Here is a 22,352-nt window from a genome sequence, read left to right as displayed (position 1 = left end):
CCCATTATTAGCAAAGCTAATTTTAAATATAAAATATTGATTTTGTTTGCTGTTGAAATGTTGTGCTTGCGCGATATTTTATATATTCTACGTCAAATCCCAATTATAATGAAATAACAGTGTTGTTTTTGAAGAAAACCGCTCATTTAACTTAATTTTTGACCATTGCATCCATGATAGATGTCCTTGAACCCCCAAATTACAATGTACATATATTCAAAACGAGTTGAATGAGTGCTTCACATATAGTTTGTGCAAAAAGAGTTGAATGAGTGCTTCACATATAGTTTATTTACCTCGTATTATTAATATATCTGTATCAACTGAATAGCCTCCCATTACTTTGTAAACGTTCTAATTTCCGGATTGAGTTCTGGTATACGAATATACGTCATTCATATATCAACACTTACATGTTAATATCATGAGAATTTTGTAAATGTTTGTTTTTTGAACCGTTGTGACCTCAAAAATCTTACTTTCAATGTCCATAATGTTCCGCATCATACTATTGACATACGATTATTTACTCAAAATGTACTGTAGATTTCAAATAAAGGAACATAACTTTGTACATGATACTGAATAACAATAGAAATTATTGGATTTTGGACGTGCATTATTTCCTAAGAACAGACAGATTTGTATGATTAATTATAAATTTCATCATATAGACCCGTAATGTAACTTTATGATAAGAATAAACATGTGTAGCCTTTTTACGGGTGTATCACATATTACAGATTTTGCATGATTCTTACAAACACTTTTCAAATGTGAAAAGACATACCACCAACAAATCACTTATTTTCAAACATATCATATACAGAAACTTTTATGAAATCGTTTTTGGATGGGATACATGTATGAAAGCCTAACCTTAAATTATATTAATAAAATGTTATCAAAAAAAACGATTGGACTTGAGGTGTCCTTAATACAGAACATCCTATCTGTGTCGGCAGTGAAACTGTTTACGTGACTCATGAGTAAATATTTTCATACGAATTAAATGAAACTTTGATTGTATGTTTATATTTTACAGTGTCTCTTTACATTAGACATGAAAAGATTTTCACACCTTATGTAAAACGGATAGTCTTTTGACAATTAATGTTTTGATTAATATTTATGTTTTTCCCATTTGTTTACAAGACCTCGTAATTTGAAAATAGGCCAGAAAATATGAAAAAGACGAAATTATAGCTGAACATGTTAAACGTTCAATGATTATAGTGTTACCGGGAATAAGATCAGATTCGACATCTATTATAATAGAGTAAAGCAAGTGTTGAACGCAATCGTGAACAGTTTTCGTTACCGTTTATTTCAATCTTGAAACAGTGCAGATGGTCAAAAAAGTTGCGCAAGTTTGAAAATATGCATGTACATGTACATTGTAAATACCACCTGAAAGACCCTCAATTGGTCTCCCATTTTTATCCCGAAAATCACACTAACGAAGAGCACAAGTGTCTTGAAGGGAAAAAAAGAATTATTATTCATCCTTATGAAGTAGACAATTTTTAGGGTGCATTCTCTACATGTTTCTAGTGGAGGTCCTTACTCATCTACCCATATGTACTACTTGTTTTTATCTGTTGTTTTCATGGTACGTATACGTGTGTGTTTACATTGTTCACGTGTATATCCCATAAATTAAATTTTTCGATAATCTTACATTTCATTTCTCTTAAAATTTACAATTAATGTATGATCTTTCGCTTCATGCAAAGACTGTTGACTACTTTTTTCAGCTACTTACTGAGAAAATGTACTCCTTCAATGGTCGGTTTAGTATATTCACAGGGACGTACATATTTGCATAAATGCTCTAAATTTACTAGTGACCCCTTGATATATTCATCGATTTATATGGTTATGTTGAAAATTGGGATTTTTGCTACATGTCTTGAACTTTAAATTTATATGAAGTCAGCGTGCAGAGAATGTGGACAACGACCAACCAAAACCGATGCCGATTTCAGTTCAAGTCCGTAAGGCCATTGGGAACGATTTATCATGAACTTTCACGATTTCATCTTCAGTTCTTCCTTCCTTTTGACTTTATCAAAATATATATGGTAGTATTCTAACTACACCATTCCGATATATGCACATTTAGCTCGTATTCATTCCAACTGCTTGGAAGTTTACAGTATCTAGTACAGATATTTTGCTAAAGCGAGCTATTGGTAATTACAATATATATATAGGAAAAAGAAGTAAGAAGTATCCGAGTTCAGTTTTCTTTTGTTTTTTGTTTTAAGTATTAAGACAAATTGCTCTAGATTTTAAGCCACATATTATATAATTTCACGTTATGTTGTGTCTCTAAGTATCAATGCGAATATGGAAACAGTACCGACACACTCTTTCAATTGGTGAATGGGGAAAGCATTGTTGGAAAATCATGTCAATATTTCTCATTCAAACTATATGAATTTCATTCAAGAATGTTTTTTCATGACTGAACAACTTTCCCAAACACCTGTACAATACATTCAAACTTTTGAACGTCTTTCGGGACAATATTAAATATCGTCATAACTTTTTGACCATTCTTTGTTTATTTATACTCAATGTTAAGTATTATGAATCTTGCCTTTTATTAAATAGTGCCGATTCATCACCAATATTTAATTTAATATTAACATACATGAACATGTAGTTCTGATCTGGTCAACTGAACTACTTTGTACAAGGGAGGTTGTTGATATGGATTTATGTTAAATGCATGCGACATATTTTTTAAGTATAGTAAATTTAAAGAAACGTGTTTCCTTCAATGATACATTTCCTTCACAGAAATTGAAGAAGTCCATGCACTTGGAGGCTTCGCCAAGTAATCCCCGCTCATCAACTTCATGGTACCGTCGAACATTTACATGTATCTCCCATTTACATTTTGTACCAGAAAGTATTTCCGGATTCCTTTTTACAGTATAAGAGAATCTTTATACTCCACGGGGTCAAATAAAATTAGAAGTTGATTTTTCTCAACAAGGTAGGCATTTTATTTTCAAAAATGGAGACATAGAGACATATTGAATGATAGATAATATGTATGAGGGTACCTCATTTAATATTTTAGTTCATGTTGAGACATTTTTTCAATGGTAATTTCAGTGGTAATTTTCCACCTAACTTGACTTGGAAAAGTTCAAATATCTATTATTTAGTTTCATTCATAAGCTAAGACACAATGTTAATGTTATTTAACACACAGAAGCTTGTTTAATCTACAGTTTTCTGAAAAAAGGAAATAACGGGGGATACAGAAGAAATTCTGAAATTTTGAAAATTCCCATTTTTCAAATTTATTTTAACTGTCATCCCAAAATGAAAATCTAAGTGCCTGAATTGATCAGATATGTTGGAGACAGCATTACCTTAATTATAAATGCCTATAATATTAGTTTTGCGGTGTCGGTATGCTGTGAATGAGAATTCTGTTTGATGTTGAGACCAGTTTTCTAGGGGCAGGGCTATTATCTTTAACATTTTTTGAAAATCCTTTCTTGAGAATAAATTAGTTTTTCGTGGTTTATTTATATAGAAAATTGAATTATCTATCGAATGATATCAAATTGTAGACATTTTAGTTGAGCAATAACTTGTAGGGTAGAATTTAAGTGACTTTTTCGGAAAATTCGAAAATCCTATTTTTCACATTTCATCAAAAGAACCGTATAGAAGTATAAATTGTGATAAAAATAAACAGACAATACCAAATAAACCATTATTTTTTACTGAAACATAAATATTCTAGGGGTTTTGACATTGAAAAATATGACAGTTTAAGCGATTTTTCGGAGGGATATGGGTACATTTTTTTTCATTTTACCCCAAAACACGAAGTGTTACAGCAACTGTTTTGGTACCATTGTAAAGTTCAGACATTGGTCTACATTTTGATACCTTTGGTTTAGTTTGTCCGTATATGCTATCCCAGGAAGGCTTAGATTCGCAAACTGAGTCACAAAAATCTTGACTTTTTGACTCAGTGGGGTACAAATATACTAGGCTTATACTGATAAAGAATCCGAGAATGTTTGGCGACAAACTGATTTGGTAATAGGAGGTACATGTACATGTAAAAAGGTACCTACAAATCACCAAGAAGTTGATGAGTGTGTGTGTGTGGTGCGCGGTGGACCCTCCCAGCCCATGGACTAAAGTATCTTGAAGAAATTCAAAATATGTTGTAGGCGAGATAACTCTTGTTCGACAAGAACTAAAAAATCCTAAATGCGTATTAAGTGCATAAGGTTTCGCGGAGTAGTGTGGTTGAATTAGATGCTAGATGAGGACCCACCAATCTGGGATTAAAACTAAAGATGAGAATGCACCTTATCAGGTTCTGTTTGCACATTTGAAGGGACATTAAGGAATGTATTACTATTCTGAAACTTCGCCGAGGTTAGCAAGTAAAATTTTTATCGTTTCAGAATAAATTGGTCTGTTGAACAAAAAAAAAATCATTTCGTTTTGATCATTCACAATACCATTCATCATGCATTTGTTTTTTTTTTCTTATACCTACCGATCGTTTTACAGGGGCAATCAACATTTCACAGAAATTAGTACGCCGACAATTTGGAAAAAGAATAAATTTAAACACAAGACACATTTTTACAATTACGCACTAATCTTGTAACACCAGATTTTAAGTAGCAGTTCTTATGAAAACAGACAAGAGGTTATTCATGCATGTCAAAAACACAGCAAATATTTCTAATTCAATAATGGTTATAGACCACAAAACTGGTCTACGTTTGCCATTGGTTGTTGCACTTATGAGATAAAAATTGTATAGATGGTGTATAAAAAATTGGCACTTTGCAAGAGATGTCGTTCTTGAACAACAAAATATTTGAACATTTTATATTGAATTTTATTTTACTTATTAATCAAAGTGATTCTATAAGATTATATGTATATATTTGATAAAAATCGTTGTATGTTGCAGAAACGTATTAAGAAAAAATGTTCGTTCTATCATTTCATACATTTATGTTTGATATGGTACACCATACATATCATCTTTTATCTGTAGCACTTCCATAATTGTTGATCACGGTAAAGGTCACGGTAAAGGTCACAGTAAAAGTCATTGTACTCCTTCAAATCAAACCTTTCAAATGTTTATTTTATCTCAATATTTTATTCTCTTTTGCGCGGTGAAGTGTTTTTTAACAGAATGATCTTGGAACCGGCATAATTTTTTGTATGCTAGCATTGTTTCCTAGAAAGAGTAATCAAGGGAACCAAGGCTATATCGGTAATCAAAAGAATGTAATTCAGGGACAAAGACCAGACATGGAAAACAGACACACACAACAAAGAACATAAAGTAACTAAAATCATACATACAAAGTAACAAAAGTAAATGAAAAACTCGGACTCCACTAAAAACTGGAAGCATGGACCAGGTGCACCAGAAATCAGCAACACAAAATGAGATACCAGTTTGGTATAATATTATATTGCATGGTATACTTTACATTTCATGCAATTAAACTATTCTATACAATTAACAAAAAGAAACATATTCAAGTTATATTACCTTTTGTATTAGCTTTGTCATTTAAAATTGATGGCATGACTGAATATACACCATAAAAGATATTTAATTGTTTTTTTACTGTAGTGGAAAGCTGCATTTACTTCGACGAAACAGAACTGTACGCTACAATGTCACACAACGTACACATATTTACGTCTGATCATGTGATAAAGTGTTTTGTTACTTACGTTTGTTTGTTTATTGGGGTTTAACGTCCGAGCAGCAATATTTCAGCTATATTTAGACGATGAACATGAAATTGATGATAAAATGAACATGAAATGATGATGAATTGAAAAAGGGATGGGACACAAGGACAATGGGGTCGACAAATTTTGATTGCCACTGGAAATAGGGTGAGATGGGTAGGGTCGGGCAATTTAGCCTCCTGTGGCGGAGCCCTATGGTTCCTACTCCGGGAGAATACCACAGTAGGGTTTTTTAACGTGCGAGGAACGTGGCATCTTTCCCAACACGGTGCACCACTATGGTTTGCGATCAGGTTTTCCGTATTATAGCCTGACAACCCCAGCATGTAACACGCCAGGGGTACCACATTCTACCACCTGGGGCACACATCCCAGTTGCTCTGTGGGCAGAGCGCCCTAGCCCCCGGCTAGGGTTCTGATCACTATTTAGTCGCCTTTCACGACAAGCTTAGCGCTGCTGCAGGCCTATTCTTTCAACACCCGGACTTGCACGGGGATTGTTACTTACGACTTGTTTGTTTAATAATTTTATAAACTTATAGAATGTATCTGTATTTACTTATTTACCTATGTATTTTTTGTGATTTTACTGGAAATCATTTCCGAATCTAAACTCTAATCAGGAACATAGTCAAAGTACTGTTACTTCCTTGATCACTTTTAACAATTATAACGTATGAATTATTGTGAATGAAAACTTCCTTGTTTGAAATTCATAGATATGTATTTAGGATTATATTCCCGTTATTATTTTTCTGCTTTTATCGTTTTAAATTTCAAGGTAAGACACATTTTAAACGATCGCTCATTTTCGTATACAAATGAGCACATTGTTGTTTATGAAACTGAAGAAACTATGAATCATGTTTATGACTGTTTTCATTCAAAAAATGGTTTCTACCTATATACATATATCGCAGGGATAACTAACCCAATGCAGGGTTAATACAAAATAATACAGTATATTTTCAATTAATACGTATCGTTAAGTTCGTCCTTCTATTCTTAAATTGAAACAGATTCTTAAATTTATTTTTACAATATTTTCATATTTAGGTAAATGATTAAGTGACCTAAAAGGTAACAAATGTATTTCCCTTCGGAAGGTTTCGAGGTTTCACTGTTAAACATTTCTATTCAAAATAACTGCTAACTGCACGATAAATATTATATATTTTTTCTACATATATGAAAAAGATACGTCAGAATATATTCATTAAACAATCATCACAGAAAATTTATATAACAAATATGATGTGTCGTCTAGTATAAATCTGTTGAGACTCATTATTATATCTCATTGGCCATATACGAAGTTTAAAGGTTGAACAAAAATGTAAACAATCTGGTATATACATACATTCAAAGGAAAATTTTGATTCCGAAAAAAGGGATAAAACATGAAAACATTTAAACAATTTCAATACACTGCAGTAAGTGTAGACACGCTATAAAATATACACACTTGATTTATGTTTACATTTAAGTTCAGTTTATGTTTCTTTTGCTTTGTTCAAAATAACACCGGGAAAGTCCAATACTAAAAATACACATTTATTACACCCCTCAGATATATTTAGCTTCTAAAAAATTCCGAAACATAAAATATCCATATCAGGATCATTGTATGTAATATTTCAAAATTTCCTATAAGTGGGCATTGCTGAAAATGGTTTACACAAGAGCGTAATTCGTCAGTAGGAAGATATTGCCCCCTCTTTCAAATTCAAGTTGGGAAAACGACTTGCACCAAACATAAAAGTACATTTTCTTCATTAATATGTGATGTACAATTCTTTCTTTTTTTGGCGGGGAGTCTCTTGTTTTTTTTTTAACGTGAAGTTTTCCTTGATTTCGCAATAAGATTTTGTACCCTTCTGTGTTAAAAGGTTGCTGCACTGTATAATACTTCTTTTTCAGACGCTTACATATGGTACCACAGATGAATTCGCCGATAAGAGTGCTATTAATTGTGAAATAATAGAATGTGGATCTTTACACATTGAAACATGTGCCTTAAAATGTCGTCACGGTTTCTTTCTTATTTCAACATCTCTTTCTTTAAAATGTTCGGAAAACGGGAAACTTTTAATGACAGATGGGCAAAATATAACAACAATATGCTCAAAACATTGTCCAGAAGGTTATGGAGAATTTGTTAATGGAACTGCAAATGTATGTCTACAGTGCAATGACACTTTCAGTTGTAAAAATAGTATACTAAAGTCTGCTCGTTACATAAATGGCAGTACTTCAGATCATGTTTCAAACGAAAGCACAAAGGCAACAATTGCCTTGGTTATTGGGTGTTTAACCTTTGTCATCGTCATTTGTGCTATTATTTTTTATTTATACCGTAGGACGCGAAAACGAAAACAGAGGAGAGCTAGACATAAAGAAAATGTAAGATTTAAGATATGTATTTACATTTATTTATTATTTTATCAATAAAAATATATATTAGCAAGGATTTTAACCTGTTTATAAATTATAAATAAATATACATGTTAGCTTATATTATGTTAATTCTATATAATACTTATCTAGCAAAAACAGAATGTTTACAAAATATTAGATTTAAAAAATTAATTAGAAATTGAATGAATTCAAACACGAAAAGAAAAAACACTTTCTAAATCAGAAACACTTAATATATTCGATCGAAATTTTAGCTTTTCTCTTAACAGTAAATGGGTATATTACCCAACATCAGCCAAAATAGTTCTCTGTCCGCGTAGATTTTGTGTGAAGACTAAACAATTCCTTAATTTGAGGTTGCTCATATGGTTCTAAGAGCCGCATACCTGTCTCTGTTTTCTTCTGAATTCAAGTCTTACTATGTCAAAATATCAGCGAATTGGAAATACATTTTGTTGATGAGTATCACGATAAATTAGTTATTACGCTTCCTTATACAACTAAAACAAGATATGGATTTGAATACACTTTAGATAGCGTTAATTTTTTTTCGTAAATTCATAAAAACGACCTTGTAGTTTAAGCATTATTTTGTGCCATTTAAGTCATTACTTTATTATGATTGGAAGTAAAACACACATATATTTTGTGACCACAGCTGGTAGATATACTAATATTTTACTGATTTAGGATGTATCGGTAGAGGTTGATACAGATAAAGATGACAACGTGGATAAAAATTTTGACATATTAAACAAAAGGAATGGGAGTAAAGCGTCAAGTAATAGATACGTTGCAGATCCTACTGTAAAGGTAACTCAAATTTATTCTATGTTACATAATTGGAATTGAAAAAATTGCCAACTATCGTCAAATGATGTAATATTGGGGTATGTCCGTTTATAGCAATTTTCGATCCTTATACTGAACATTTTAGCTTCCCAGCTGAATATAATTATTGTCATTTGTGTGTAAAGAAAAAGACTTTGCCCAGTCAAAATATGTTTCAGCTGTTAAAACAATTACGTCTCGACAAGACATCACTAAGTATCCTTTCTATGCCAATTTCATAATTTCTGCAGAAATTAAGAGGTTTGTTTGTGGTTTTGTCCACATGCTTAACACACTAAATATGTGGTCACTGATTGGGTTTTATGGTTAAAATATCAAAGTTGTTGTAGCATGTTGCCAAAATCTCTTGCAAAGAATATTTCATGATATCGAGTGTTTTACCCAACTCGGCATAATTTACACATTTTGACGTCAGTTTGCACTAAGGTTTCCATGTAATTTGTTAATGAACGGAACGCAAGACAGATCAAGAATAGCCTGAAACGATACATGATGAATATATAACAATATCTCTTCAGTTAATTCAAAGAGTAATCAAGGGAACCAAGGTTATAGCAGTAATCAAAAGAATGCAATCCAGGGACAAAGACCCGACATGGAAAACAGACAAACACAACAAAGAACATAAGTAACTAAAATCATACATACAAATCAACAAAAGTAAATGAGGAACTCGGACTCCACTAAAAACTGGGAGCATGGACCAGGTGCAGCGGTAGGGTAAGCGTCCTCTGCTTTTCTAGAAACACCCGCCGAGTTGCTCATAAAAAGTCAAGTCCGGGGTAAACAAACGAGGAAAGGAAAACTATGACCCGTGGAATACATTACAAACCGTTACAAAGGTACTAAACGTAATTTTGTCTTTTACAAAAACTCTTCATGACAAGTTGATATTTAATGTTCAAGCCAAACATTAACTTATCAACTCCATTATATGTCAAACAACTAATCTGTTGGTTTCGTTGATTACTCTCTCAAAATCAAAAGACATTGTTTTGCCTATTTCATTGATGTTTACTCTTTTCATTAACAGCTAAATAATAAAAACAAAAATAATGAGGCATATGACTATGTGACAGAACGAGTAATTACAAGAGAGCATTATAAAGTTACCGACGGCTTACAAGAGGATATCTATGAAGAATATGAAGATCGTTCCTTTAATTCCAATGAGGAGGTTGAAGATGGGATATATGTTAATCATGCATTTGAGAAAGAGGAAGAAAAGAACACTGTGATCGTTGGACATGATTCGACTTTGACCAGGGTAAACATTTATAACCAAGGGGGTAATATTATTCCTGTTAAATGTAATAACGTGAATGTAAACTGCCAGTATATTCAACAACTCACAGCTTGTAACAATATTAATATCAATGTCAGTATTCAGGAGAAAATGTCATCAGACAAAGAACAAAATGGAGCAAAGAAAAACAAAACTTTATGATTGATCAAATTCAGTATTTTAATTTATATGTTTTTTTAAAGGGCATGAAGTAGAAATAGCATGGAAATATTTATACATTATAACATGGCATTGCTCATATTATATACATTATCAATTCTTGGTCGTGATATCAGCCCGTTAGCCTAAACGCTCTATGAATGATTTTGACCGTGAGATGAAAATGGGTATGATATGATAAATTCTATGTTATGATGTTTTTATTATATACTTAGATACTAGCAAACATTTTGATAATATGTCAAATTTAATACAAGAAATTTCCTCTATGTGACTTTTACATGTCAACAAGAAAATTTAATGTTTATCTGGACCAGTAACTTTATTTTCTTTATTTGTAGAGGTTTCATTTGGTGAACGTATAATGCAATTATTTTACCTCCATGTCCATAGTGCACATAATTCATGGCGTTTACTGGGGCATCTTTTAATATAACGTAGGAACGAGACCAATCAAAACAAAACAAAATGGAATTACTGATTAGGCTTGTGATATAAACCGGAAACAGTTTATATAATCCGGAAGCATTTGATTTCATAAGTTTTATCACACAGTCTAGGCAATTTTTTAGATTTTATAAATCATTCTGTTAAATGAACACTTACTCAAGGGGTGTGATAACACATTTATTTTCTTCTAAGTATATGATAATTATGTTAATTTTTATTTGATGAATGGTAAGATCATTTATTACGGTCTGGAAGGATGACAAATAAGAAATTATTACAGTATTGATTCATGGGTTTTTTTACGAAAAGAGTTGAAAAGTCAAGGAAAGGATAATAAAAAAACCGTGCAGAGTCCATTGAAATTTTATGCTATAGCTGTAAATAAGTTATAGTCACAAAACACTCACATTAAACATTAATACACGTTTTATACCAATAAAACAACAATTAAGGACCTGGGGTATCCCCAAAATTTTACCATAATTCAATTTTAAATTTGCACATGATATTACACTAACTGAGGTATATATCATTTGTCAAATTGTTAAGAAAATTCACCTTGTGCATTTTAAACAATAAGGACTGAAATATTGCTATTTTTAGAAATCTGAATCATTGGCCAAACTGAACCATATCTGGTATTTTAGTGTCATTTTGACAATATATTTAAATTAATAACTGAATATTAAGTCAAATTCATTTTAAAAGGATAAATATATATCTGATTTAACATGACATTTTATTCTGTCTATTTTGTAGAAGTGATACAAGGCTTTTAATCTACCAAAATAACAAAAAAGGGGGCAATTTCAAGCTTTTTGCAGATATGAACTCCTCTATTTTGCAAAGAATCCACAATTCAATTTTCGTACAAAACTGATATTGTATGGACTATTCATATGCAAATCAATATATAAATTTTCAGTAAAGTTCACCGTGTATCTTTTGAAAAAAAGTTTTAATGATTGTAGGGTAAGGCATGGAACAAAATGTTTAAAATCATGTTAATATTAAAAAAGCTTACCAAATATCAAATTATGATGACTTATATTGATGAACGAGCATTGCCAGCTTGACACAGCTTCAGTCATATACTGTTGCAAATTTTAATGAAACACAAATATTCATATTTCTGCATGAAGGGACAAACTTATATGCTAAACATAGTTCAATGCTGTATACTGTTGAACAATTTATGTTTAAAAAATGCAACAGAATGAAAACAGAAAGTCTGAACTTATAAGGAATTATGATAAAGAAAATATATTTTTAACTCTAAAAAGTTCAGAAGTTATAAAACTGGCAAGGTTCATGTCATGACAGAGATTATTTTCATATTTCAATTTGAATATTTTATCTACAAGAATCTTGGTTTGCAATAGAAGGTAACATTTACCCACCTTATAAAAAAACCTCAATATACCATTTGAAATATTTAATGAATACTTCAAAACAGCAGAGTTACTGGAGGCTGGCACCTTTGACTTTGTTTTAGAAGTTGAACCCTTCCTTGGAGTTATTCCCCTTTAAAATCGATATCACTTTGAAACTTGCATAATCAGGAGTCATTCAAACGCTCTAAAATCCTTTTAATCTCGACCATTATTAAAACCTTGGACATGTAACAAAGCCATTATTAGAACACGCATTTTTAAATACATTTATTAACCAACCAACTAAACAGAGGAAACATTATAAATTATTATATTATCTTTTGTTTTATTGGTATAAAACGTGTTTTAATGTTAAATGTGAGTGTTGAGTTTTGCTTCTAGTACTCTTCTTGACTTATTTAGATCTGTTGCATAAAATTTCAACGGATTTCTTCTATAGCTATCGCTTTTCGGGTTTGGGTTGTTGTACATTCTTTAACTTCCCTTCAAACCATACAAATTAAGTAAATACAGCTGATATTAACAACTTGTCAACCTTTAATCAGTTTTCGCATGGAATAATTTTCTTTGATGGGTACATTTTCTATGTCGATAAGGTAAGTTTCTTTCCTTTGCGTTTTTAACTATTCGCGCTTATATCCCCAAATAATATTGAACAGGGTATTAGCTCATGCAACTTGATATAAAGTGAGTCAAATTGCAACTTAAAATATGTTTGTATGTTGTTTTGTGATAATATTGATTTTCTCCTAACATGGTTGTTAGTATAATGTCTAGATTTGTAAATTAGAAAATTGCAGAGCTGTGCATTTACATCGCATTTATGACATAACTTCAATTGCATATTACATCTACGATACTACACAAGTGCTGCTCGTCGAATATTTAAGGAACACTGAAATTTAGATAAAAGACATATATGTCGCACACACCGTGCAACAGATCAGAGTGAAGATGTTTACAAGTAACATGTTGACAGATTTAACTTTTATTTGTCGACAGTCTTCATTTATGTGGCATCGAGCTGCAGTGTCAAGGAACAACTGTTGAATTTATATAAATCAAATATAAAAAACAATCCAATCCACCTATAAATATTGAAAATGCTATGTACATAGTATGTGTTATTTTGTCAGTAACCGCTGCACATGATTAACCCCTTTTAAGAATCTCATGGCTCATGCACATTTCAGAATATGTGAAGCCAAACGCCTATTAAACAGAATTACAAAGTAGGAGATATACATTGTAGTATATCAATGTTAAATAAATTTCATTTTTAGCAACTATTTGATTGTTCCGAAAAAAGCAAGGGGTATTTTCATCGTCTAATTTGTTCGTATAATTACTGTCGTGATTTAATTATTTTTCGCTGCATATAAATTAAACGTTCTTATGTGAAGCAACTCATCCGTTAAATCCTTGTACCTTCCACATACTATTTAAAATAATTTCTTTTGTATACTTAGTATTATTGAATATACCGGTTTTTGACGGAATATTTTTGATAGAAAATTACTTCTTTTTTTAAATGTCGCAGATACAGTATCTGTATGGGGAAATCTCTCATTCTATGGTATATGGAGGATGTGGAATGCGGATGGGGATTTCGGATGGGGAATGGGAATTTTGAATAGGGAGGCAATAGAAATGAGTTTTTAAAGTATCAACTGCTATGAAATATGTATTAAATTTAATTAGAAAATACAGTTTAAAAGAATTTAAAAATATATAATTTAATTTTGTAATGTAAATATCTGAAAAAATATGCAATGGGGACTCTGGGTGGAATGGGAATTTTTCTATGGGGAATGGGGATGGTTACAATGGGGAGTGGGAAATGGTAGGGGTTGGTACATTATGTAAGTGGGAAGTTTGTACCATTTAAGATCTGTATGTTGAATAAAACGCCACTTATTACTACCTTATTTCAGGTTTTGATAACAATGTTTCAGTTAAGATTATCTACTGTTATTATCTTGATTCATACAACAAATCAATAAACGACGAGAAGATGTTATTCAACATTATAAATTAAACTAAATGTGTGTTTTCTTAGAAGTGATTTTCTCAGTGTAAAGAGAAAAATATGTATTTCTGTTTATATAAGTCTCAAAATTTTGATTTTGTTGAAAATTCATACGTGTAGACTTGTCTCAGAAGGACCAGATAAAGAATACTGAACGGTATTATGTACTTATTGCTCTGATAACTACAACAACACAAGACAGGTTACGTAACTAACTGTCATATCTAAATATAACCAATTCATGTATAATCGATTTAAAGTGATAACAACCTAAAACGCCATAATCACATGGAAATCAAACTACTTTTTATGAAGCTTTTCATATTGTGTAGATAATGTTTCGTATTGCCTTTGTGTTTCAGACAGTCCGTTAAATAATACTAAAAAATAGGGAATAATATTTCCCTTCATTTGTAAAATGTATACATTTTTCAAACCCTTACATGATGGAGATAAATAAAAATGATAGGTATTCTTTCACATTTTGTAATAAAACCCTGTAGCTATGGTATCATAATTAAAAACGATAATCATTCTCATTGCAAATTTTGGGCGCCTTCCCACAAATCAACTGTCAAACTGCAGGTTGTCTAAAATATAAGGCGGGAAAAGTACGCAGGCATGGTGCTGTAAAAAAACAAGTAAATATACCTTTTCCTGCTCATTTAAATTCTTAAAGGTACCAGTATCGCATTGCATATCCCTGAGCGGATGTACGTCAAAAAATGAAGGCTATGAAAATATAGTACATTTTCTTTTTGCCTCTCAACCAACTAATGATTTGTCAAAAGATATGAACAGTGACTTATAGAATAGAGCAAACATCACACTTTTAGATGACAAACTTTTTCTTAAAGAAAATCATATAACATAATAACATAAAAATGTTCCACTGAAAAGGTTGGTTTGATGAATGCAAAATGAAAGAGAAAGTAGAGAAAATTGCTATTTATAGTTCAAGACTACTTTTCTGTCCGATCTTCGTGGACTTACCCTACTTTTTTTGCGGAAATTTTTTTCACATGTCCTTAGAAATGCTACACAAGTGAAAATTTTATTGAATCAATTTAATATTATTTTTATAAAATCCTAAAAATATGCACTTCACTATAGAAGTCTATGGGAAAATTAATACGATACTGAGACCTAAAGTTCGTAGGCAGCTGGTGTAGACAAGAGAACCAATTCCGGAGAGGATATGAATCTTCCCGTGTAACTTAAAGCATGCCATTTACTGCTTTTTATAAAAATTGCAGTATTATATACGAGTGCTCTTTTGCCCACAATCAATATTTTTACCAAGTTTCACCTTTTATTTTTAAGTTTCAAGCGTAATCACAAATATATTTCAACGTTTCATGCCGTAAGAACAAAGGTTACAAAATTATAAATACAAAGTAACAAAGGTTTCTGCTTTTTACACTGGCATGCGATATGTTAGAAAGTAAGCTATATGGAATGCCATCCTGTAGTAAAATACCTTAAATATGGAAAATACTCCTTATTCATATTGGACATAGTTTCAACTAATGATCTAATGTCTAATGACTTTTCCCTTGTATCTTTTGAAACGTCCTTACATGTACATGGCAATGTAAGACTTTGATGCAACAACTACAATTCTGACCACACAAGAAGCACGCTTTAAGGGTAAAATATATTAATATCAATATTTGTTTCTTGGATTTATTTGCATTGTTAGTCATCTTTCGGAACAAGGTTGATTTAAAAGATTAGTACCACCGGAAAAAATAATTGTAACGCTTACACAGTTCGGCAAAACTTTGATTACGAAGTATTGTATAGGAAAGTTTTCCCAGATTTATTTACAGACTTTTTTCTTACACTATTAAAGTGAAGGCCTGTTCTTCATTAAATCCGTCATTTTTTGTCAAAAGAACTTTGCTGAGCTTTCCCTATTAGTCAGTTTAACAAGATATGATCAATTCGTCTTTGGAAGGCCTTTGATGGTTTGGGTTCTTTTTCCATTGTGTTATAACTTTGAACGCCATATTCCTGAAGTAGAACAGAACAATATTCCGTTGGCTAATGTTAAGCCATATAACCCTTGATTTCCAAGATATACTTCCTTTAATACAGAACGTTTAGAAATATTCACAAGGCAAACAACGTTGTAATATTATGTCGCAAGGATTTGAACGTCTATAGTCACTACATCACAAGGGTTTTATTGCACCAAATGAAATCAAATAACACAGATGCGTCACTGTCACGAACCTGGTTTGGTATAGTTTCCATATAACTACCGATAATAATTATTTTAAATCTTTCGAAGTGCTGAATGTTTGGTTTTTCGTTAGATTTAAAGTTATGTCATTTAAGGTATCGTTTTCTACAAGTCTTCTGACCGGTGTCAATTTCCTCTAGTCTCAAAGATAGCGCTCCATTCCATGGAGTATCTGCAAGTCAGTCCAGTTCTTCAATAAAACCTCAAGCTTTCTATTAATTTTATCATTTGTCTCTTTCATAGTCCTCATGGCTGATGAAGTCCCCTGATAGGAATCACTTGCCACTTTTCTTTTGGCTAAAATGGGTATTTTTAGATTCTCACTCAGAATATTGATAATGTTAACTAGATTGGTCCTGACCACCTCTAAATATTCGAACAGCTCTTGTGTTTTCTCTTTTGCTTCCTTATTGTTGTCATTTATGCATTTATCTATTTATTATATTTTTTCAGCATCAACTAAGCGCTGTTTTTATGTCTCGCAAATTATCTGAATCTCGTATTTCATCGGCCAGCTTTGCAATAAAAGTGACAAATTTCCAACTTTTATGATCATCAATGCACTGTGGACACAATATTCTGTCATGAAATTGACACTATAACTGGTACTGCCAGTAATGGACTTCACATCGCCCATTAGGCAAAGTCATAGCTTGGGTTAATTGAAGGTGCTAATCTATCGGCATAACAACATGGCACCTGGATATCTTGTTTTGCATTCAGAGAACCACTGACTTGATGATTTTGTTATACATTTTTGATTATATATTGCACCAATCGTTTGGTTTTCCGCCATTTTCTAATATGATTAGGACCTAAAAAATCAGGACATCGTTATAATATTTTAAATACAGTACTAGTACAATACAATACTAGTATCTTCTGATGTATAACCTACACGGTAAGTGAAAGATATTGAAAAGTAAAAGCACCATTCCAATAAGATTGTGATACATTATTTCATGTCAAAGAGTAATCAAGGGAACCAAGATTCTAGCGGAAATCAAAAGGATGTAATCCAGGACAAAGTCCAGACATTGAAAACAGACAAACACAACAATGAACATAAAGTAACTAAAATATTACATACAGATAAACAAAAGTAAATGAGCAACTCCATTAAAATCTGGGAGCATGGACCAGCCGAGTTGCTCATGAAAAGTAAGTCCGGGGTAGACGAAAGAGGAACGGAAAACTATGACGATGAACAAATTAGTTTTTTATGGTGCAGATTAATACACCGTAACGATCCACGAGTTCATGATGACGACCATAAAACTTCTGTAGTGATAACTTCAATCTTGTTGAGACATAACCTTGTTCCAGAAGACTAATAGTAAGAAGTCTGCGCGATACAAAATGGCAAGCTCTGGCATAATGTTGTGATATAGAAACTCTATACGCAGGTACTGAAGGGATTTTGCCACAGGTGAATGGAAAATTGTACATTTTCTACATTCGACAAACATAGAGATCATGTTAGGCTAATATTGAATCAACTCTGAAAAAAAGAATGCTACAAAGTGAGAAGATTTTGTCTTTTTTTTTCAATAATAGACAACTTGATTTTAGGTGTGTTTAATAGTGTAACATTTTTTCCACAGTTGCCAGATTTTAAAGGGAGAGGGTTGTGATCACGCCAAAGTACTCCCGTGGTATTCAGGAATTTCTGGCATCTGCATGTCCTGTGTCGTTTTAACATTCAGTTGTTTTTATGTTACATGAGTATATAGGCACAAATCGTTTGCTGTACCTGTGTATAATGATTTTTTTGTGGGGGGGGGGGGGGAGAGGGGTCAGCTGCAGCCTGCCCTGTTTCTTCGTCGTTCATTGAAAAAAAATGGGTGGCTTTGGGCTGATATTTTCATTCTGGTGAGGTTGTTGTCTCTTACATATATACCATACCTATTCTTGTTATGATGTAAACAAATGATTTTTCCGACCATTTGTGAAATTCTTCTTTTGATATGCTTTAATAGAGGTATCAATAAAAAGAAATGCTGTGTTATCAATTGTACATTGAAGGAGTAATCAAGGGAACCAAGGTTATAGCGGTAATCAAAAGAATGTAATCCAGGGACAGAGACCAGACATGGAAAACAGACATACACAACAAAGAACATAAAGTAACTAGAATCATACATACAAAGTAACAAAAATAAATGAGCGAAAAGTGATTAAATGTGTGGTTTCTACGTACTTTCTATACAATATATCGACCTTGCACTTAAACAGAAATTACGAAATTGGTCATGCAATAATTTTTTTTAATGTTTCATTTTGATTTTGTAGATGTAGGCATATGTGTTTAAAATTAAATGAACACAGTATCAAACTACCGAATTAGATCCTTGGAATTTTCTCCCAAAGATTACAAGAAATCTTGAATCAACGCCAAACAAGCTTTGAATAGCTCAAATTTGAATATATGTAATCCTTCAAGCTGGGTGACCTGAGTAATCACGAGAACCATGATTATAGTGGAATCAAAAGACTGTTATCTAGGGACAGTCCAGACATGGAAAACAGAAACACACAACAAATAACATAAAATAACCAAAATTATACGCACTAAGCGACAAAAGAAAAAACAACTCGAAATCCACTAAAAACTAGGAGCATGGACCAGATGCACCGATAGGGAATTCGTAGTTTTATTTCCTTTCTCATTTGAAATGTTTTAAAAAACCTGTTTTATCTGATGTGGCAGATGTTTACTTCTTCCAGTAATAGGTTCAAAAGACTATTCTAATAATGGTGCTTTTTTTTATTTTAAGCAGAAAAAAATCAGACTTTTGGGGGAAAAATGAAAAATTTTCTACCCACTGTTGATATAGAATAGACCAATTTTAAATTAATCTGATTTTTTTTAAACCATACAATTCATACATGTTACTTGATTGATATTGCTTGTACCATGTACAACACTCGGTAACATACTGTCATCTGTTGAATTGAACTTCAGTGTTGCAATGAAAAGCCTGTGAATTGTAAGGTAATGATGTATCTTAAAGATAACTGCAAATACGAACATCCATTTATAACATATTTAAAAGAAATTTAACATTGTGATATATGATGGATTTTTTAAAATTAATCATTAATCTACCTAAATTTGTATTGATTTAAGACAAGAAACCCTCCTACCCAAAAGTGCTCAATTTAACCATTAATTTCCCTCTTACAAAGCTGTATGTCTAAAACAAATAAACAATAAAGCATAGCGTGCATGGATGTGAGAAAGTTACATAAATTTTATGTATAATTATTATTTTTCTGTGCATTTTTTCAATTTTCAGATGACATAATAAAAAAAGTCTTAAATAAATAAAACTTACCTATTTCATGATTCTTCTTAATAATACATTGTTCGATATTTTGTTAGGCTACTGTAAAGTAAAACCCTGGGTAGGCAAAACCACTAAATTTGGTCCCCAACGAAAAGGATATTTCCTTTGATGTGTATACTAAAAATCTCAAAACTACGAATTCGTGAATCTTGAACTTGTGTTTCGTCCCTAATCCACAAAACTTGGTATCCACGAATTTAAGTACTTTTATGCCAAAGATGTTTCTGAGGGGTGTGTTCGTAAAAGTTTGTATTAATTCGAGAGATTATTCTGCTGTACCTCGTTCATATAGAAGAACAGATTTGCCGTTTGAGTTAAAATAATTTCTTAGTACCAGTTTTAAACGCATGTCTCCTCTAAACAGACTCTTTTGATGCATCTCACTTTATACCATGAATTGACAATGCACGGAAAATACCTGTTGTGGATATTCTGTTATGAAACTCATTTATCGACTTCCATTGTAGGTAAAGGTTTAGCATTCAAATTCAGTTAAAGTGCCCCAATAGGGACGAAAAAAACGGCCAGACATTTTGAAACTGAAAACAATTCAAATGATTTAATTAAAAAAAAAAGTTTGAATTGCAAGAAAACGCATTAGATAGTTCTTGATAAATTGAGCTATGTCCTGTACGAAGGTTTGAACATGTCCAGTGTATTTTGGTAGTGAAATACGTTACTTCTGGACACCCATGTTGAATAATAATAGTTTCATCATACAATTATTCAAAACTACGCTTCAAATGATATCATTCGATAGATAAATAATAAATAAAAGATGCTTTATATTTTATAACATCTAGTAAAAAAAATAATAAAACAAAATGAAATTGAAAACAAGTTTCCTTAATTATTCTTTGGAACCATAATAAGTAAAAGATGAAGGCCAATTTAGCGACCTATTTCCATTCATACATCTTTTAGATGGTACATAGAAAACAATTGTGCATTCAAATCCAATTGGAATGTTTATAATTAGCTTAACGGGAATGAACGACTTTGTAACGTAATTCACTTATAACAGTGTAAATATAATCTATGTCTTTCTCATGCTGTAATCGGAACACATACCAGAATTGGAAGGTTAAACACGAAAACCAACTAATTGCAATATTTGGGCAAGTAATATTACAAAAAAAGTTTGTCATTTTTATACACGCCACGTGAAGATATATAACAGTCTTTTGTGGCATGTAAGGAAGTGATAATGGTACAATTGGTTCGATTAATTGTTTAACATATTATAACAAATATTTCTGGTATACTTTCAAAACATAAGATGTTTGATCAACGAGTAATCTTCTAGCAGAAATAATTATAATGTCAAAATTAAAAAGTAACGTAATTCGCAGAAACAACTTTTGGCTGATATTGAAACGTCACTTGAAAGAGTAATCAAGCTAGGCAACCAAGATTCTAGCGAAAACCAAACGAATGTAATCCAGGAACAAAGACCAGACATGGAAAGCAGACAAACACAACACAGAACATAAAGTAACTAAGATAATACATACAAAGTAACAAAAGTAAATGAGCATCTCAGACTCCACTAATAACTGGGAGTATGGACCAGGTGTACCGGTAGGGTAAGCGTCCTCTGATATTCTATAGAAACATCCGCCGAGCTGCTCATAAAATGTCAATTCCAGGGTAGACGAAAGAAGAGGGAGAACTATGATACGTTGAACATTCAGTTTTCATGGTGCAGATTGATACACCATAACGATTCATGAGTGCACGATGATGGCCATAAATTTTTACGGGAATGTTTACATCAGGAACGCCTTTACAATTATTCCCGCGTCACAACTTCCTTTCTAAAGATGCCCGTATGATTGGCGATGTAACTGATAATGATTTATAGTTAATTTGTTCCGAAAACAGTGTTTTTCACCCGTTTAAAAGAAATTTCCGTAACGTAATTCACTGTAACGTAATTCATTGACTTGTGCTTTACCAAGGATGTGAAAAAAATATGTAGCACCTGAAAAATTTGTTTAAGAGTCATTTATGACTGACATTGGTGTGTGTATAATAAAGAATATGAAAAGTCTGCTACTACCATTAACAGATGCAAGATCGTAACGTAATTCACAATTAAATGCACATTTGGAAAAAAACGATAAAAATCATGTATTTTTCAATAAAAACATTATCCTTTACGTGTGAATCATTCATTTTCTTATTGTGTATTATTTTATTGTATTTTTTCCTCACATAGACTTACCATATGTGTCAGTTACATTTTCATTACAGCGACAGGAAAATTGTAACGTAATTCACTGTGTTTCAAGGGACATCCGTATTTTGTGGAAAAAAATCAAATCGTTTTCGATGTAAAAATAACTGCTAAAATTCTGTTTTCTAG

General features: G+C 31.9%; 1 protein-coding gene across 1 annotated transcript; it reads left to right on the top strand.

Moving 5' to 3' along the window:
• Positions 1–6,400: 6,400 nt before the first annotated feature.
• Positions 6,401–14,401, top strand: LOC148599058 (uncharacterized). Its single transcript, XM_088561068.1, has 4 exons — positions 6,401–6,559; positions 7,699–8,181; positions 8,887–9,009; positions 10,082–14,401. Exons 1-4 carry the CDS (start codon positions 6,500–6,502, stop codon positions 10,493–10,495), a joined length of 1,080 nt encoding a protein of 359 aa, XP_088417194.1. The 5' UTR covers positions 6,401–6,499; the 3' UTR covers positions 10,496–14,401.
• Positions 14,402–22,352: the final 7,951 nt, after the last annotated feature.

The sequence above is a fragment of the Perna viridis genome, chromosome 14 (genome assembly GCF_037379345.1).
Source record: "Perna viridis isolate PV_CMFRI_1.1 ecotype Kerala chromosome 14, ASM3737934v1, whole genome shotgun sequence".
In the NCBI taxonomy this organism is placed as follows: Eukaryota; Metazoa; Mollusca; class Bivalvia; order Mytilida; family Mytilidae; genus Perna; species Perna viridis.
Note: the sequence above shows the minus strand (reverse complement) of the source record. Positions and strands in the feature narration are given on the sequence as shown.